This window comes from Phyllobates terribilis, unplaced genomic scaffold, assembly GCF_046119375.1.
Source record: "Phyllobates terribilis strain yellow unplaced genomic scaffold, ASM4611937v1 Scaffold_61__1_contigs__length_8056638, whole genome shotgun sequence".
NCBI classification, from domain to species: domain Eukaryota; kingdom Metazoa; phylum Chordata; class Amphibia; order Anura; family Dendrobatidae; genus Phyllobates; species Phyllobates terribilis.
In genome coordinates, this window is record NW_027362821.1 from 2,641,160 (window position 1) to 2,659,029 (window position 17,870).

The 17,870-nt window shown below is 51.1% G+C and overlaps 1 protein-coding gene across 1 annotated transcript; it reads left to right on the top strand.

The window, feature by feature from the left end:
• The first annotated feature begins 15,858 nt into the window (after window positions 1–15,858).
• Window positions 15,859–17,565, top strand: LOC141192410 (zinc finger protein 862-like). The gene has a single exon (XM_073661923.1). The coding sequence runs from the start codon at window positions 15,859–15,861 to the stop codon at window positions 17,563–17,565; it is 1,707 nt and encodes a 568-aa protein (XP_073518024.1).
• The last annotated feature ends 305 nt before the right edge of the window (window positions 17,566–17,870 follow it).

Consider the following 17,870-nt stretch of genomic DNA (forward strand, 5'->3'; position numbering starts at 1 on the left):
TCATCGAGAGTGGTAGGAATGTCCCGACCGGCAAGTTCATCTTTAATACGGCCGGACAGACCCTCCCAGAAGACGGATACCAGAGCGTCGTTATCCCAGGCCAGCTCCGAGGCAAGGGTACGGAACCGTATGGCATATTGGCCCACGTTGAGACTTCCCGGACGGAGGCGTAGCAGAGAAGATGCGGATGAGGTCTTCCGTCCGGGTTCGTCGAAGACTTTCCGGAAAGCAATGAGAAAGGCAGGCAAGTCGGACACCAGGGGGTCTACTCTCTCCCATAGAGGATTTAGCCAGGCCAGGGCCTCCCCGGTGAGATGGGACATGATGAAGGCAATTTTGGCCCGGTCGGAGTTAAACTGGTGGGACAGGAGTTCAAAGTGCAGGGTGCACTGATTTATGAAGCCCCGAGCCTGGGCGGAGTCGCCTCCGAAGCGAGGATGTGCAGAAAGCCGGGGTCCGGGGTAGGATACCATGGTATTGGTGGGCAGCGGAGCTGCCGGGTTGCGAGTCATGGCACTGGCGGTGGTTGCTGGTGGAGCAGTCAGAGTGTCCAGGCGAGAATTGACATTCCGCAGGTGACCCAGGATGGACTCCTGTTGGAACCTCTGACGGGACAGTTCATGACAGAGGTCCGAGAGCGAGGGAGCTTGGGTGCCACCGGGTTCCATGGCCCGAGCAAACTGTAACGGGTCTGGTAGGCGGAACCTCAGAGCTACTATACAAGGGGGCGGTCCTTGTAAGGGAGCGGGTGGCGACCAGGGAAGACGGGTAGGCAGTCACAGCAGGTGACCGGGACAGTCTCTGGGTGAACGGGCAGGAGGTCACGGCAAGTGACCGGGACAGTCTCTGGGTAAACGGGCAGGAGGTCACAGCAAGTGACTGGGGCAGTCTCTGGGTGAACGGGCAGGAGGTCACAGCAAGTGACCGGGGCAGTCTCTGGGTGAACGGGCAGGAGGTCACAGCAAGTGACTGGGGCAGTCTCTGGGTGAATGGGCAGGAGGTCACAGCAAGTGACCGGGGCAGTCTCTGGGTGAACGGGCAGGAGGTCACAGCAAGTGACCGGGACAGTCTCTGAGTATAGGGTAGGTACGACCTGTGACGGCTGAGCCTCCAGGTAGGCTAGCAGGCGGATGACAGATGAGTGCTCCCAGGTGAGCAGGCGAGAGTCTCTGGAAAAGCAGGTGGTCACAGCACGTGACGGCAGAGCCTCCAGGTAGGCAGGCAGGCAGGTAGTGGAGGAGCGCTCCCAGGTGAGCGGGCAAGAGTCTCTGGAATAGCAGGTGGTCACAGCACGTGACGGCGGAGCCTCCAGGTAGGCAAGCAGGCAGGTAGCGGAGGAGCGCTCCCAGGTGAGCGGGCAAGAGTCTCTGGAATAGCAGGTGGTCACAGCACGTGACGGCGGAGCCTCCAGGCAGGCTAGCAGGCAGGTAGCAGAGGAGCGCTCCCAGGTGAGCGGGCAAGCTGGTCCATAGACAGACTGACAGGAGTAGGAAGGCAGACCGTCGGACCTCAGGCTAGCAAGCAGGTAGCAGGAATATCAGGCAGGAAACAGACAGCAAACTGGCAGGACTCTGGCAGGAATCAGGCAGGTAACTGGCAGGTAACTTGCAACGGGACCTGAGGGCTGAAGCAGAGTAGTGAACAGTGCAACAACATTGCTCGGGCACCTCCATTTTGGAGGAGGTGCCTTATATATGGTGAAGTCCTCCGGCCATTGGCCGGGGGCTCCTTAGGACGGCGCGCGCGGCCCCTTTAAGAGGGAGGGAGCGTGCGCGCGCCCTAAGCACAGTGGCCGGGAAGGAGCGCGCGCTGCCAGCAGAGCGGGAGGGGGACGCCGGGCTCGGAGCAGAGAGGTGAGGGGAACAGCGTCCCTGCCTAGCAGAGGGCAGGGACGCCGACGCTACAACGATCTAATATCACATTGTGTGCAGTACCTGTGGATTCAAAATGCTCACTATACCCCTGGATAAAAATGGTATCACTTATGGGGAGTTTCTTTTTTGCCAAATTTCCATTTTTTTTTCACAAATCAACTGAAATCATGTCGAAGAAATTTTACCACTGTCATGAAGTCCAATATGTCACGAAAAAACATTCTCAGAATCAGGGGCATCCGTTGACGCATTCCAGAGTTATTACCTCATAAACAATGGTCAGAATTGAAAAAAATTGGCCTGGTCAATAATCTACAAAGTTGCTCGGTCCTTAAGGGGTTAAACGGAGTATAATTATTATTATTATTTATTATTATAGTGCCACTAATTCCATGGCGCTTTACATGTGAAAAAGGGTATACATAGCAAACAACGAGTACAATAATTTGAACAAACATGAGTCACCGACTGGCACAGGAGGAGAAAGAACCCTGCCGGCAAGGGCTCACAATCTACAAGGGATGGGTGAGTACAGTAGGTGAGGGAATATTTGACACGTTTCCTAAAAATTTCTGGACTAGTATTGCAGTAATATCTGATACATATGACAACCACGGTTTTGGGTACTGGCCTTGTAGTATGGTATTGGTCAGCGACCAAATGTGAATAGTTTGGAACAACACACAACTGCCAGACTTTAAATGGAGTATAAAGTACGCCTCGTAAACACACAGATCCGCTCCGTACACCTCGTACACACAAGGCTCTGCTACATACGCCTTGTACACGCACAGCTACGCACACCTCATACACGCATGGCTCCGTTCCGTACCTCTTGTACATGCTGTGACGCATCAGCTCTTGGGTAGGCACAGGTTCACCCAAGAATGCAGCCCGCAGGTTCAAAAACAAACTGGTGATTTATTAAATGTCCATAAACTAACCAGGAAAACAAAACATAACAGCCTTTTTTCTGGTACAATAAGGTATAACAGAACAAAACTCAAAATAACCAGTCCATATGCAGCATGGCAAGCTTGGTACTTCGGGGACACATACCTCCCGTCCACGACCTGTCCGGTAGCAATCTTACATACCTCCCCCTCTGCCCAAAGCCGGGGGCTTGGCACCTTCTGACACCATACAATAGACCCTTGACAGGGCATCAGCATTCCCATGTTGTTTCCCACACCTATGCTCTACCTGGAAACTAAAATCTTGTATGGCTAGAAACCATCTAGTTACTCGGGCATTGTTCTCCTTTTCTCGCATCCACCTCAGTGGGGCATTGTCCGACACTAACTTGAATCTTCTACCTAACAGGTAATATCTCAGAGTGTCTAACGCCCACTTGATGGCTAAACATTCTTTTTCCACTATGGAGTAGTTCTTCTCGCATGTGGACAGTTTCTGACTGAGGTACATTATAGGGTGTTCCTCTCTGTTAATCTCCTGGGACAAGACTGCTCCCAGCCCGACATCCGATGCATCCGTCTGGACCACAAACTCTTTGGAGAAGTTGGGTACCACCAAAACTGGCTGTTTACAGAGGGCCAGTTTCAATTCCTGGAAGGCCGCTTCAGCTTCTGGAGACCACTTGGCCATAGCCGACTTCGTCCCTATGGCCGTCAGCGGGGCTGCTATCAGGGCAAAGTTAGGGACAAATCTTCGACAGTAGCCAACGATGCCTAGAAATGCCCTGACCTGCTTCTTTGAGAGGGGCTGTGGCCAGTTCAGGATCGCCTCGACCTTATTTATTTGTGGTTTTATTTCCCCTCTACCAACCACGTAGCCCAGATACTTGGCTTCCTCAATCCCCATGGCACATTTCTTCGGGTTGATGGTAAAGCCCGCCTTCCTTAGGGCGTCAAGTATGGCTTGAACTTTTCCAAGAATACTTTCCCAGTCCTGGCTGAATATGACGATGTCATCTAGGTAGGCCGCTGCATACTTTTTGTGGGGTGGTAAGATCTGGTCCATGGCTCTCTGGAAGGTGGCCGGAGCTCCCTGAATCCAAACGGCATCCTGACGTATTGATAACATCCATCTGGCATCGAGAAGGCCGTCTTCTCCTTGGCCTCTTTGGACAGGGGAATTTGCCAATATCCTTTGGTGAGGTCCAGGGTGGTGATGTATCGAGCGGGTCCTAGCCTTTCGATAAGCTCATCTACCCTAGGCATTGGGTAGGCGTCGAATTTCGAGACCTCATTCAGCTTCCTATAGTCATTGCAAAACCGCAATTCTCCATCTGGTTTCGGCACTAAGACTATAGGACTGGACCAGCCACTCTTGGACTCCTCAATGACTCCCAGGTTCAGCATCCGCTTCACTTCTTTCGAGATCATCTCTCTGTGGGTCTCTGGGCTCCGATATGGTTTTAGGGTGACATGAACATGAGGCTCTGTGAGTACTTCATGCTCTATGAACTGAGTAAGTCCTGGCAACTCCGAAAACAGGTCTTCATTTCGCTGTAGCAACTCTTTGCACTGTTGCTTTTGGGCACGTGACAGCGACTCTGCCACCATGACCGCTTTCACATCAGCGTCAGGCTCAGCCACTAAACACGAATCTTCCACGGGCTCCCTATCTCGCTATGGCTTAATCAAGTTGACGTGGTACACCTGGTAGGGCTTCCTTCTCCCTGGCTGGTGGACTTTATAGTTGATCTCATCAACCTTTTCAACTATTTCGTAGGGGCCCTGCCACTTCGCCAGGAATTTGCTATCCACTGTATGTACCAGCATCAGTACCTGATCCCCAGGGTTACCTTGCCGATCTCTTGTGCTTGGAGGAGGTGCTCTATCACGATGGGCATCACCCTGGCAATTTTCTCTTGCATTTGGGCCACATGTTCGATTACACTCCTGTAGGGTGTAGACTCCGCCTTCCAGGTCTCCTTTGCCACATCCAGGAGTCCTCGGGGTGTCAGCCATACAACAGTTCAAAAGGGGAAAATCCAGTAGAGGACTGTGGTACCTCTCTGATGGAGAAGAGAAGGTACAGAAGTAGGCAGTCCCAGTCTTGGAAGTCCTTCTCTACGACCTTCTTTAACATGGCCTTCAAGGTTTTGTTGAACCTTTCCACCAAGCCATCCGTCTGTGGATGGCAGACTGAGGTCCGTAGTGTGATTTGCAGAGTTTTGCACAACTCTCTTATCACCTTTGACATAAATGGGGTCCCTTGATCCATTAGGATCTCCTTAAGCAACCCCGTTTTAGAAAAAAATGGACCAACTCCCGGTCTATACACTTGGAGGAGGAGTTATGTAGCGGCACAGACTTCGGATACTGTGTCGCAAAGTCGAGTACCGCCAGGATATACTAATGCCCTCTGGCGGACTTGACCAGGGGCCCCACCAGATCCATGGCTATGCGATCAAAAGGCACCTCAATGATAGGTAACAGCACTAAGGGGCTCCAGAGATGTGTCACCGGGGAGGTCAGCTGGCCGGTGGGACAGAACCTAGAATAATTTACAATTTCTCGGTGACAACTGGGATAATAGAACCTCTGGAGGATTCGTTCCTGTGTTTTTTCTATCCCCAGGTGACCACCTAAGACATGTGCATGGGCCATGTCTAACACCTTACACCTGTATGTTCACCAGCAACTGCTCGACAAGCTCCCCTCTCACCTTGGTGCCTCAGTATAACAAGTCTCCATTGATGGCAAAGTATGGGTATCTGGTGTCACCCCCAGCTCTTGAGCAACACCGTTAAGTACAGACATATTATCAAATGCCCCATTAAGAGTTAAATCCCTGAGTTGGGTAGTTCCAACCGCAATTCATCTGCCTCTTGGCACTTTGGACCAATGCCCAGTGAAGATTTAGTCCCCTTCTTTTGGGAGCCCCAGAAAGGTGACCTAACCCCTGCTTGACCACCCAGGGAACACTCTACCGCCCGGTACCTCTCTACTAGGCCCACCAGGTCATCTGCATTTTGGGGATCTCCCTGGGCAACCCAGGACTGAATCGGCTTTGGCAGAGAGTGGATAAACCGATCCATGACCACTCTCTCGACCATCTGGGCTGGGGAACTAGTCTCTGGCTGCAGCCACTTCTGTACCAGGTACATTTGTGACCAAGGAGGTTTGTCTCTGTGGAAGTCCCAGAGGTGGACTCGTTGTGCTCTGACTGCCAGGCTTAGGCCCAGCCGTGCCAGTATCTCCGCATTAATCTTGCTATACTCCTTAGCATGCTGCAGTGCCAGATCAAAATACGCCTTCTGTGGTTCCACGGTCATATATGGCACTAGAACCTCTGCCCACTGTTGCGGTGGTAGTCTCTCATGGTCCGCCACCCTCTCAAACACGGCTAGGAACGCCTCAACGTCATCCCCCGGAGTCATCTTTTGCAACGCCCCTCTCACGTTTTTCCTCACTTGGGTCTCGTCGCTTCGGCCTGGAGGTGGTGCGGCTTCTCTGACATGAAAGGACCTCTGCCAGGAGCGTCATCTGTTCCTACTGCTGTCGCTGCTGCATCTATTGCTGTTGAAACTGGAACTGTTGTACTAACAATTTGTTAGTCTCCTGCTGAGCTTGCTGCTGATGCATATTCGCCTGCACCAGTTGCTTTATCAGCTCTGTTACGCTCGCGCCCGGACTGACTGGCGTGAGCGTGATTAGTGATCCCACTGTACCATGAACCGAGGAGTGCCTGGAGGGGCGTAACTAAGTATCAACCCGATCCGACCAAGGTCGCACGGCGGTTAACGACTCCATGAATCAAGGAGGAACCGAGCAGAGGGATCAGGTGCTACTCCAGGTCAGACCCCGGTCACAGCTGTTGACCCACACTGGGGAATGCAGGAACAGGCAGGTTAGGCTGGCATACAAACAAGTGGGTATTGGCCGGCACGGCTGGTATGCAGACAGGTGGGTACTGGTAAGCACGGCTGGTATGCAGACAGGAAACTACTGGCAAGCACGGCTGGAGTGCAGACAGGTAGGTACTAGCAGGTTGGAGCGCAGGCTGGATAGAGTCCAGTACAGACTGGGAGACAGGAACAGAGCCACAGATGCGGTAGACAAGCAGAGTAAAGTGAAACCGCCGGAGCGGAGGACAAGGCAGAGCAGAGCGGAACCGCAGGTGCGGTGGACAAGGCAGAGCAGAGCGAAACCGCCGGAGCGGTGGACAAGGCAGAGCAAAGCGAAACCGCAGGCGCGGTGAACAAGGCAGAGCAGAGAGGAACCGCCAGAGCGGAAGGCTAGGCAGAACAGAGAGGAACCGCCGGACCGGTGGGCTAGGCAGAGCAGAGGGGAACTGCCAGAGCGATGAGCAAGCAGAGCAGAACTAAACCGCAGGTGCGGTGAACAAGGCAGAGAGGAGAGGAACCGCCGGAGCAGTGGGCTAGGCAGAGCAGAGGGGAACCGCCGGAGCGGTCAGCAAGCAGAGCAGAACTAAACCGCACGTGCGGTGAACAAGGCAGAGCAGAGGGGAACCGCCGGAGCGGTGGGCTAGGCAGAGCAGAACAGAGCTGACGGTGCAGGCAGAGAGGACAGGGCTCTGTTCACATGGAACAGACTGAAAGATACAGGAAGATGGCTAGAACACAGGAGGTAGATACGGAGGAAGGGAAAAGGGACAAGCAGAACCAGATACACACAAGGTACTTACAATGAAGTAGTGAGTGGACACAAAACTCACAAACAGAAGTATAGAGACAACGAGTAGGAGTTAGGTGCTGGTTCAGACACTGCAGGAAAAGGGAGGGTACGGACATAGAGACAAAACAGGTAACAGGCTAAGAGACAGTTCAGACAGGAACTGATACTGCAACGAGTTACAGGAACGAGCCTGGGTATACGGCCCCCAGGGTGGCGGAAATGGACTAAAAGTCACAGATACAGGCAACAGGCCTGGGTATACAGCCCCCAGGGTGGCAGAACAGACTAGAAGTCAGAGATACAGGTAACAGGCCTGGGTATACAGCCCCCAGGGTGGCAGAACAGACTAGAAGTCAGAGATACAGGTAACAGGCCTGGGTATACGGCCCCCAGGGTGGCAGAAACAGACTAGATACAGGACAAGACCTGGCAATTCAGTTGCAAAGACAAACTGAGTGAAGGTGTTGCTCAGGCACCTCATTCTGGGTGGAGGGGGTTTAAATATCCAGTGACTCACAGCAATAGGCTGGAGACGCATTAGGGGTGCGCCCACAGCAGCTATAAGAATCAGGAAGTAACCGGGCCGCCGCCCTAAGCAGTCAGTCAAGAGACATGCACACAGCATGAACTGGAGCAAGGTTTGCAGGCTGGACTGATGGGTAAGATTGCGGTCTTGCATGGTTGGAGGTGGTGCACTATGCAAGCACGCCGCCAGGGATGTTACAGTACCCCCCCCCCCTTTTACGCCCCCTCTTCTTCAGGCCTGCAAGGGTCTTCTGCAGAGAATTTGGAGGCCAATCCTTCTCTTCAAGAGGATTACCTCTTCTGTCCATTAGAGGAAACGAAACTGGTCTCATCATCTTGGTGACTAGGATGCTTCCTCCTATCAAGCCATCCTCAGCAACAGATGAAGTGGGTGAAGTACCAGGAACAGCACACTGGAAAGTCTCTCTCCATTTGTTATCAGGTAGCACCCTGGTGGATTCAGGAGACAACTGGAGGTCTTCCGCCTGGTTGGAGGGGTGCAGAAACTCGGGAGTAACCACCGCCTTGATGTACACTTTGCCAAGCTTACTGGAAGAAGTGGGCGGCGTACCAGGTACCGGGTGTAGGAAAGTATCTCTCCGTTTATCATGTAGCACCCCGGGGAATTCAGGAGACAACTGGAGGTTCTCCGCCTGGTTGGAGGGGTGCAGAAACTCGGGAGTAACCACCGCCTTGACGTACACTTTGCCAAGCTTACTGGAAGAAGTGGGCGGCATACCAGGTACCGGGTGCAGGAAAGTCTCTCTCCATTTATCAGGTAGCACCCTGGGGAATTTAGGAAACAACTGGACGTCCTCCGCCTGGTTGGAGGGGTGCAGAGACTCAGGGGTAATCACCGCTTCAAGGTACACTTTGCCAGGCTTACTGGATGAAGTGGGCGAAGTACCAGGTACAGTATGTAGGAAAGTCTCTCTCCATTTGTTATCAGATAGCACCCCGGAGGATTCAGGAGGCAACTGGGGTTCCTCCGCCTGGTTGGAGGGGTGCAGAGACTTGGAGGTAGCCACCGCCTTTATGGACTTGAGACCAGATTTATTAGAGATGGAGGGTCCTTTCTTTGGGACCATCTTCAATCTGGTTTCAGAGATGACATGTCTGTGAGGTGGAGCGGTACCTGAAGCCAGATCATTGGTACAATCGTCGAGACTGTGTGGGGACATCGCCTCCGCTTCTCTTCCTTCGGAGACTTCAGCGCACAGCGAGTCAGCGACTAGCAGATCTGGTGAAGAAGAAGAAGAAACTGCTGACTGTCCTGAAGATATGGGGACTGGACACCCCTTGTACCTTAGCAGTCCCCCAGGATACACCATGCAGGATCTCCAGACCTGAGCGGGCACTAGATCTCTCGGCTCTGGACGACCTGTGGGTAAGCCAGTCAGCACCTGGAATGTGAACTTCTTCATGTCTAATGCTCCAATCTTGAGCTTAATTTGTACAGACATCTTTTGACTGTTTCTGAGTAGGGCTCTTCCTTCTGCTGACAATGCCCAAATCGGCTTCTGGAGTTGTCGGACGGGAATCAGACACCGACTCTTCAAGCCTTTAAGCCCGAAACTTCCGGTTAACTGGATGCCTTCACTTGCCACGGAGACAGTCATGGTCATCTGTGGAGAGGAAACACTAACGCCAAGGGCAGCCTCTCCTACAGGCCTAATGTCTTGGGATTCTCCAACCTTAGCAGGACAAAGACCATCAGGGGGTCCCAAACAACCGCAGCGGGACCGCAATCCGATTTTGTGACTGAGTTCTGGCCTCAGCTTTGCCTGGCGAACATAGTCATCCTTCATGGACTCAGTGCGGATAGCTGCCTTTACAGGCTGGGAAACAAGAGGTCTTTGGGAGGACAGAACCTGGCGTGATGGTTTACCTCTATGCCTTGCACGTCTGGACTGCCTCTTGAGGTTGGGAAGAGAAGTATTCTGTGGAGCATAGTCATCCTGTGTGGATTCTGGGTGGGCAGCAGTCTCTTCAGGCTGGAGGACTGGTAGGCTACCTACACACATTACCCATCGGGGCTGCTCCGGGATATTGGGAAGGGAAGCTTTAGCAGAGGCTTCAGGATTAGGGTCATCAAAAACCATTAGAAAGGCCACCAGGAAGGCCTGCAGGTCGAAGACGATAGGATCCCATGCTTCCCATAGGAGGGTGATCCATTTCAAGGCATCACTCGCTAGATAGGACATAATAAATGCCACTTTAACCCGTTCGATAGGAAAATAGTGAACATAGAACTTGAAATGCAGCATGCATTGCTCCACAAACGCACGGCTACGTTTTGGATCCCCATAGTACCATGGTGGATCCGCAGGAACGAGTGCTGATAGATCCATTTGGGCTGGTGCGTAAATCGCCTGGGCCACAGTTTGAGAAAAAAAATTTTCTTGGTGCACGTATTTGCCAGACAAGGATTCAAAATGTCTCTTAGAGCGAAGGGCCGTGGGGCTCAACGGGAACCATTGCCTGAGCAAACTGTTACGCTCGCGCCCGGACTGACTGGCGTGAGCGTGATTAGTGATCCCACTGTACCATGAACCGAGGAGTGCCTGGAGGGGTGTAACTAAGTATCAACCCGATCCGACCAAGGTTGCATGGCGGCTAACGACTCCGTGAACCAAGGAGGAACCGAGCAGAGGGACCAGGTGCTACTCCAGGTCAGACCCCGGTCACAGCTGTTGACCCACACTGGGGAATGCAGGAACAGGCAGGTTAGGCTGGCATACAGACAGGTGGGTATTGGCAGGCACGGCTGGTATGCAGACAGGTGGATATTGGTAAGCACGGCTAGTATGCAGACAAGAAACTACTGGCAAGCACGGCTGGAGTGCAGACAGGTAGGTACTAGCAGGTTGGAGCGCAGGCTGGATAGAGTCCAGTACAGACTGGGAGACAGGAACAGAGCCGCAGATGCGGTAGACAAGCAGAGTAAAGTGAAACCGCAGGCGCGGTGAGCAAGCTGAGCGGAGCAAAACCGCAGGTGTGGTGAACAAGGCAGAGCAGAGAGGAACCGCCGGAGCGGTAGGCTAGGCAGAGCAGAGAGGAACCGCCGGAGCGGTGGGCTAGGCAGAGCAGAGGGGAACCGCCAGAGCGGTGAGCAAGCAGAGCAGAACTAAACCGCAGGTGCGGTGAACAAGGCAGAGCAGAGAGGAACCGCCGGAGCGGTGGGCTAGGCAGAGCAGAGGGGAATCGCCGGAGCGGTGAGCAAGCAGAGCAGAACTAAACCGCAGGTGCGGTGAACAAGGCAGAGCAGAGAGGAGGGCTAGGCAGAGCAGAGGGGAACCGCCGGAGCGGTGAGCAAGCAGAGCAGAACTAAACCGCAGGTGCGGTGAACAAGGCAGAGCAGAGAGGAACCGCCGGAGCGGTGGGCTAGGCAGAGCAGAACAGAGCTGACGGTGCAGGCAGAGAGGACAGGGCTCTGTTCACATGGAACAGACTGAAAGATACAGGAAGATGGCTAGAACACAGGAGGTAGATACGAAGGAAGGGAAAAGGGACAAGCAGAACCAGATACACACAAGGTACTTACAATGAAGTAGCGAGTGGACACAAAACTCACAAACAGAAGTACAGAGACAACGAGTAGGAGTTAGGTGCTGGTTCAGACACTGCAGGAAAAGGGAGGGTACGGACATAGAGACAAAACAGGTAACAGGCTAACAGACAGTTCAGACAGGAACTGATACTGCAATGAGATACAGAAACGAGCCTGGGTATACGGCCCCCAGGGTGGCGGAAATGGGCTAGAAGTCACAGTTACAGGCAACAGGCCTGGGTATACAGCCCCCAGGGTGGCAGAACAGACTAGAAGTCAGAGATACAGATAACAGGCCTGGGTATACAGCCCCCAGGGTGGCAGAACAGACTAGAAGTCAGAGATACAGGTAACAGGCCTGGGTATACTGCCCCCAGGGTGGCAGAAACAGACTAGATACAGGACAAGACCTGGCAATTCAGTTGCAAAGACAAACTGAGTGAAGGTGTTGCTCAGTCACCTCCTTCTGGGTGGAGGGGGTTTAAATATCCAGTGATTCACAGCAATAGGCTGGAGACGCATTAGGGGTGCACCCACAGCAGCTATAAGAATCAGAAAGAAACCGGGCCGCCGCCCTAAGCAGTCAGTCAAGAGACATGCACACAGCATGAACTGGAGCAAGGTTAGCAGGCTGGACTGATGGGTAAGATTGCAGTCTTGCATGGTGAGAGGTGGTGCACTATGCAAGCATGCCACCAGGGATGTTACAAGCTCCTCCATGCTGCCGGACGAACCTTGCTGGCTGGCGGCCTTCACCCAGGACATATACGTTTTCCTGTAGCAGTCACACTGCCCCTTGAGATTTGTGCCCGCATTCTCCACCAATTTGTGACGGTTCAGTTCTCGGGTAGGCGCAGGTTCACACAGGAATGCAGTCCGCAGGTACCAAAACAAACTGGTGGTTTATTTAATGTCCATAAACCAGCCAGGAAAACAAAACATAACAGCCTTTTTCTGGCACAAAAAGGTATAACAGGATAAAACTCAAAATAACCAGTCCAAATGCAGCACGGCTTCAGCCGTTTAAATGTAGTGCTTTTCTCTGCCTCCAGCAGACTCTGAGCAGCACATGCAAGGTCTGCTCACCTTGCACAACACACAGTACACTGAGACAGGCGCAGCTGTCTTAAATCAGGCCTTCCAAGACCTGGACTGGAGGTAAGTGAGCAGCTGACCCCCCCCCCCCCCAGCTCTTTCAGCTGCTCGTAAAACCAGGCCCTTTAATCCGGGCCCATTAACTCCCTCTCAGCACTATGTGTGCTGGAGCCTGCTTCTCAGAGTCCTACATCACCGAAGCTTGGTACTTTGGGGTCACATAACTCCTGTCCACGACCTGTCTGGCAGCAACCTTACAGCGCACAGATACATACACTGCGTACACACACGGCTCTGCTCCGTACACCTCGTACACGCGCGGCTCCGCTCCTTAAGCCTCATACACACACGGCTCCGCACCTTAAGCCTCGTACACACACGGCTCCTCTCCGTACACCCCGTACACATGCGGCTCCGCTCCGTACAACTCGTACAAGCGCGGCTCCTCTCCGTACACCTCGTACACACGCGGCTCCGCTCCGTACACCTCGTACACACGGCTCCGCTCCGTACACCTCGTACACACGCGGCTCCGCTCCGTACCTCTCGTACACACGCGGCTCCACTCCGTACACCTCGTACACACGCGGCTCCGCTCCGTACACCCCGTACAAGCGCGGCTCCCCTCCGTACACCTCGTACACACGGCTCCCCTCCGTACGCCTCGTACACGCGCGGCTCCGCTCCGTACGCCTCGTACACGCGCGGCTCCGCTCCGTACACCTCGTACACGCGCGGCTCCGCTCCGTACGTCTCGTACACGCGCGGCTCCGCTCCGTACGCCTCGCACACGCGCGGCTCCACTCCGTACACCTCGCACACGCGCGGCTCCGCTCCGTACGCCTCGTACACGCGCGGCTCCGCTCCGTACGCCTCGTACACGCGCGGCTCCGCTCAGTACGCCTCGTACAAGCGCGGCTCTGCTCCGTACGCCTCGTGCACGCGCGGCTCCGCTCCGTACGCCTCGTACACACGCGGCTCTGCTCCGTACGCCTCGTACACACGCGGCTCCGCTCCGTACACCTCGTACACACGCGGCTCTGCTCCGTACACCTCGTACACACGCGGCTCTGCTACATCCACACTGTAAACCCCTCCTGACCCCACACATAAACTTCAGCTCATCCAGCACCATGACAACCAGCACAGCAGAGTCCTGCATCCACTGAGGCCCCTGATCATGTGACCCCTGACTCCTCCCCTCCTGTGACCTCATCACAGCTCCTGTGCGCACAGAGCAGCCATATATGTGGTGGCGGCTCTGCAGGTGGAGGTATGTGGATATCCCCCATTACTGGGCGCAGGGGGCATTAACCCCTTCAGCACGGAGACTCTTTTGGGGTCTTGTGTTGCCCCTTTATAAGAATCATAATATTTTTGTTCTGTTTCCTGTAATAGATACATACGACCCAACTATGGAGACATGAAGGGAGGAAACGTATTGTTCTCATAGTACAGGACCCCTTTACTGGCCCCACAGTGTAATGCCCCCATTATACCCCTTATGCAGGATGTATGATGCCCCCACACAGTGTAATGCCCCCATTATGCCCCTTATGCAGGATGTATGATGCCCCCCACAGTGTAATGCCCCCATTATGCCCCTTATGCAGTATGTATGATGCCCCCACACAGTGTAATGCCCCCATTATGCCCCTTATGCAGGATGTATGATGTCCCGCACACAGTGTAATGCCCCCATTATGCCCCTTATGTCAGGGCTCGACAAACCCAGGCGCCTGGTCGCCAGTGGCGCCTAGAAAATGTTGCCTGGTGCTTGAGGAGTTGAGGAGTTGAGAAGAAAAAAAAATACTCTCAATCCAATCCCACCTCCTGCACGGAGTCATCCAATCGGAGGAAGCAGGGACAGTATCGCTCAGACCGCCTTCTCCACTTTGCTCCGCCCCCCTTATGCTCCGGGACTGGACAGGGAGAGTTGGGTTACGGGGGAAGGATCGCTGTGGCCGGGGGCCCGTTCTCATCTCCCGCTACCTGTGTAAGTACATACAAAGGCCGTGCTCCCCGGGGAGACGCCGTGTGTGAGGGGGTCTATATGTACAGTTTGTCAACAGAAAAACGGAACAGGCATTTTTTTTAAAAAAATAGTTTCTTTGATTTTTCTGAGAAAAAAACTGAGAATATAAAAAATTTATAAATGTAATGACATCTATTTATTTTTTTTTAAAAAGCAATTTTTAAAGCATTCGTAAAAATTTAAAAAAAAATGTCAAGAAAAAAACGGAACAACAATTTATCTTTACTTTTCCCTCCAAAAAACATTTAAGGTGAGTATGTTGTTTCATTGATTTAGAAAAGTGTTGTTCCTACAAAAAAGGATTTGAAACTTCTTATGGTTAGAAAATAAAATATATGGATAATAAGGCAGATTGATTTTTAATCTTCTCTAGAAGTGCTGAGAGACCCTATCCTGCTGGACCACCACTGAATGGAGTTTCCTACATTGCTAAATCTTTTTGTAAGTAGGGTATAGCAGTATATACACAGTATATGCTGTAATTATATGGTTACTATATGGCAGTATATTCACAGTGTATCCCATTATTATATGGGTACTATATGGCGGACTGCGGAGTGCTGCTGGAAGAACAAAGTCGGGTGCCGCCGGGAGAAGGAAGCCGGAGTACTGCCTCGTCCACTCGGACAAAGAAGGGTAAAGAGATCATGTGTAAGTTATAATTGGCATAGCAGAGCAAAGTGCACTTTTTTTTTTCTTTTCTGGGTTCAGGAAAAAAATGAAGCGCAGAGCAACAGAGAGAATACCAGAAAATGAAAAGCAACTGAAAATGACACAGTTCTTTACAAAGACCTCTCTTGAAAGCGCAGTGCAACAGGTAGAAAGTGCCGGGCAACAGGTAACTGAAGAAACAAGAGTTGACCCACCAGCAGAGGAGTCCCCATCAGCAAGCCGTTGTCAAACTGCTGGACCCAGGAGATTTAGGCAAGAGTGGTGTATAGAACTCGCATGGCTTAAATTTGACCATACAACTGGTATAGCTATATGCGAGATTTGTGCTTCCTTCCCTGGCATTGCTGACCAAGCATCTAGGATCGTAAAAGGATTTTCAGGACCCTTTAAACTTGAAACCTTCAAAAAGCAGCAAAGTCTCTCCAGCATCTAAATTGTGTGGAGGCTAAACATGCAGCGTTGGCTCCAGAAGCTACTCCATTGGCTGCTTGTATAAGGAAAATGGATGAAGACATTTTTAAACATATGACCATTCTATTTAATGTGGCCTATTATATTGCCAAAAACAACAGACCTTTCACAGATTTTGAAGGGTTGCTAGAGTTGACGGAGAAATTAGGGAGTGCTGTGCGACAGGAATATGCAAACGATAAAAGATGCAAAGAATTCATTTCCCATATTGCAGAAATAATCAGGAAAAACCTAATCAGTGAGCTCAAAGAGGCAAAATATGTCAGCTTGATGCTAGATGGCTCAACTGACAAAGCAGGGGTTGAACAACTGATTCTGTATGTCAGGTACATCAAGGACAACAGGGTCAAAGAAGTATTTCTTTCTGTTTCTCCTCTTGAAATGGCTACTGCAGATGGATATTTAGAAGCGCTCACAGAAGAACTTAGAACACTTGGTCTTGTAGGCTGGCTTTCTTCAAGTCACTTGATTGCCATTGGTACAGATGGTGCTGCCAGCATGATTGGGACCGAAAATGGCTTGGTGCAGAAAATACGCCAAAACATAAGTCATTTAATTGGCATTCACTGTGTTGCACACCGATTGAACTTAAGTGTATTAAGTTCAGTAAAACAAGCTAAATTAATTGATGATTTTGACTCTATTTTAAAGAAACTCTACCAATTTTATCAATACTCACCTAAGAGAATGCGACAGCTGAAGCAAGTAGCAGAAAACCTGCAGCTTACAATTGTGAAATTCCAATACTTGCATAATGTCAGATGGGTAGCAAGCAAAGTCGGTGCTCTGTCTGCACTTGTCAAAGACTGGAAATGCGTGACAATCCACCTAGAAAGTGTGGCTGCGGAAAAAGACAGTGCCTCTGCAGCTGCCCATGGTTTACTGAGAAAGCTCAGAGATTTTAAATTTGTTCACATGCTCCATTTTCTACTGGACTATCTGGAAATTCTTAAAAACTTGTCACTTATATTTCAAAGGGAAGAGCTTTTTTTAAGCACAATTGAGTTGCATGTGAAAAGCACAATTTCAACAATCAATTCACTTAGAGATGCACCAAAACAACATGAGGCCAGATTTGTCTCAGGAACATCTCTTCAAGGACTGTTTCAAAATGTACAGCTACATGGACTGAGCAACACTGTAGCTGCATCAATTCAGCAGGAAAAAGCTAATTTAATTAATCATGCAGTTAAATACTTGACAGTGCGATTTCTAAGTGATATAAATATTGAAAGATCCACCGCAGTGTTTGACACCTTTGCCTGGCCAGCAGGAACAACATTGCAAGACTACGGTGTGGTTGAGATTACTGCATTGGCTCATCATTTTCGTAAACAGCTATCTCCACCTGAAAGTGATGACCAATGCATTCACTCACTCCTCAATGAGTGGTATGAGTTTAAGGTCCTTGGAAAAGGAAAGAAACTGTGTGAGCTTCTGGATTTGGCACTCTCCAACACCGAGAGATTTCCAGTTCTGGGAAACCTGTTGTCGATTTTGGCGGTGCTCCCTGTCTCAACCTCATGTTGTGAAAGAGGATTTAGTTTGATGAACATGGTCAAAAATAAATTCAGATCAAGGATGCAAGAAGAAAGTTTAAGTGACTTGTTTATGATCACCATGAATGGGCCATCTGTGAAGGCGTTTGATCCTGCCAAGGCTGTGGACCACTGGTACTTCAGCTCTAAAATCACAAGGCATGTTCATGGCCACAAAAAGCAAAGTGAAAAACACTAGAATGTTGCCTAAAATCTAAAATATCAAAATATAATATTTATTATCTTTAAAAGTAAAATGTTGTTTATAACGTTTGTAATGTTTTTTTTGTTAAATTAAAAACCAAGTTTGCTTAAAAAAAATTCTGGCTCCTAAATTTTTTGGCTGGCTCCTAGATTCTGAACAACTTTGTCGACCCCTGCCCTAAGGGACTCAATGAGCAAATTTCTTATGCTTGTTTTGTGTGAATACAGCCCCATTCTGGATTATATTTTTAGATTGTATACTCTACCCATTGCTACTCAGTTCCCTGTGAATGGGGTTCA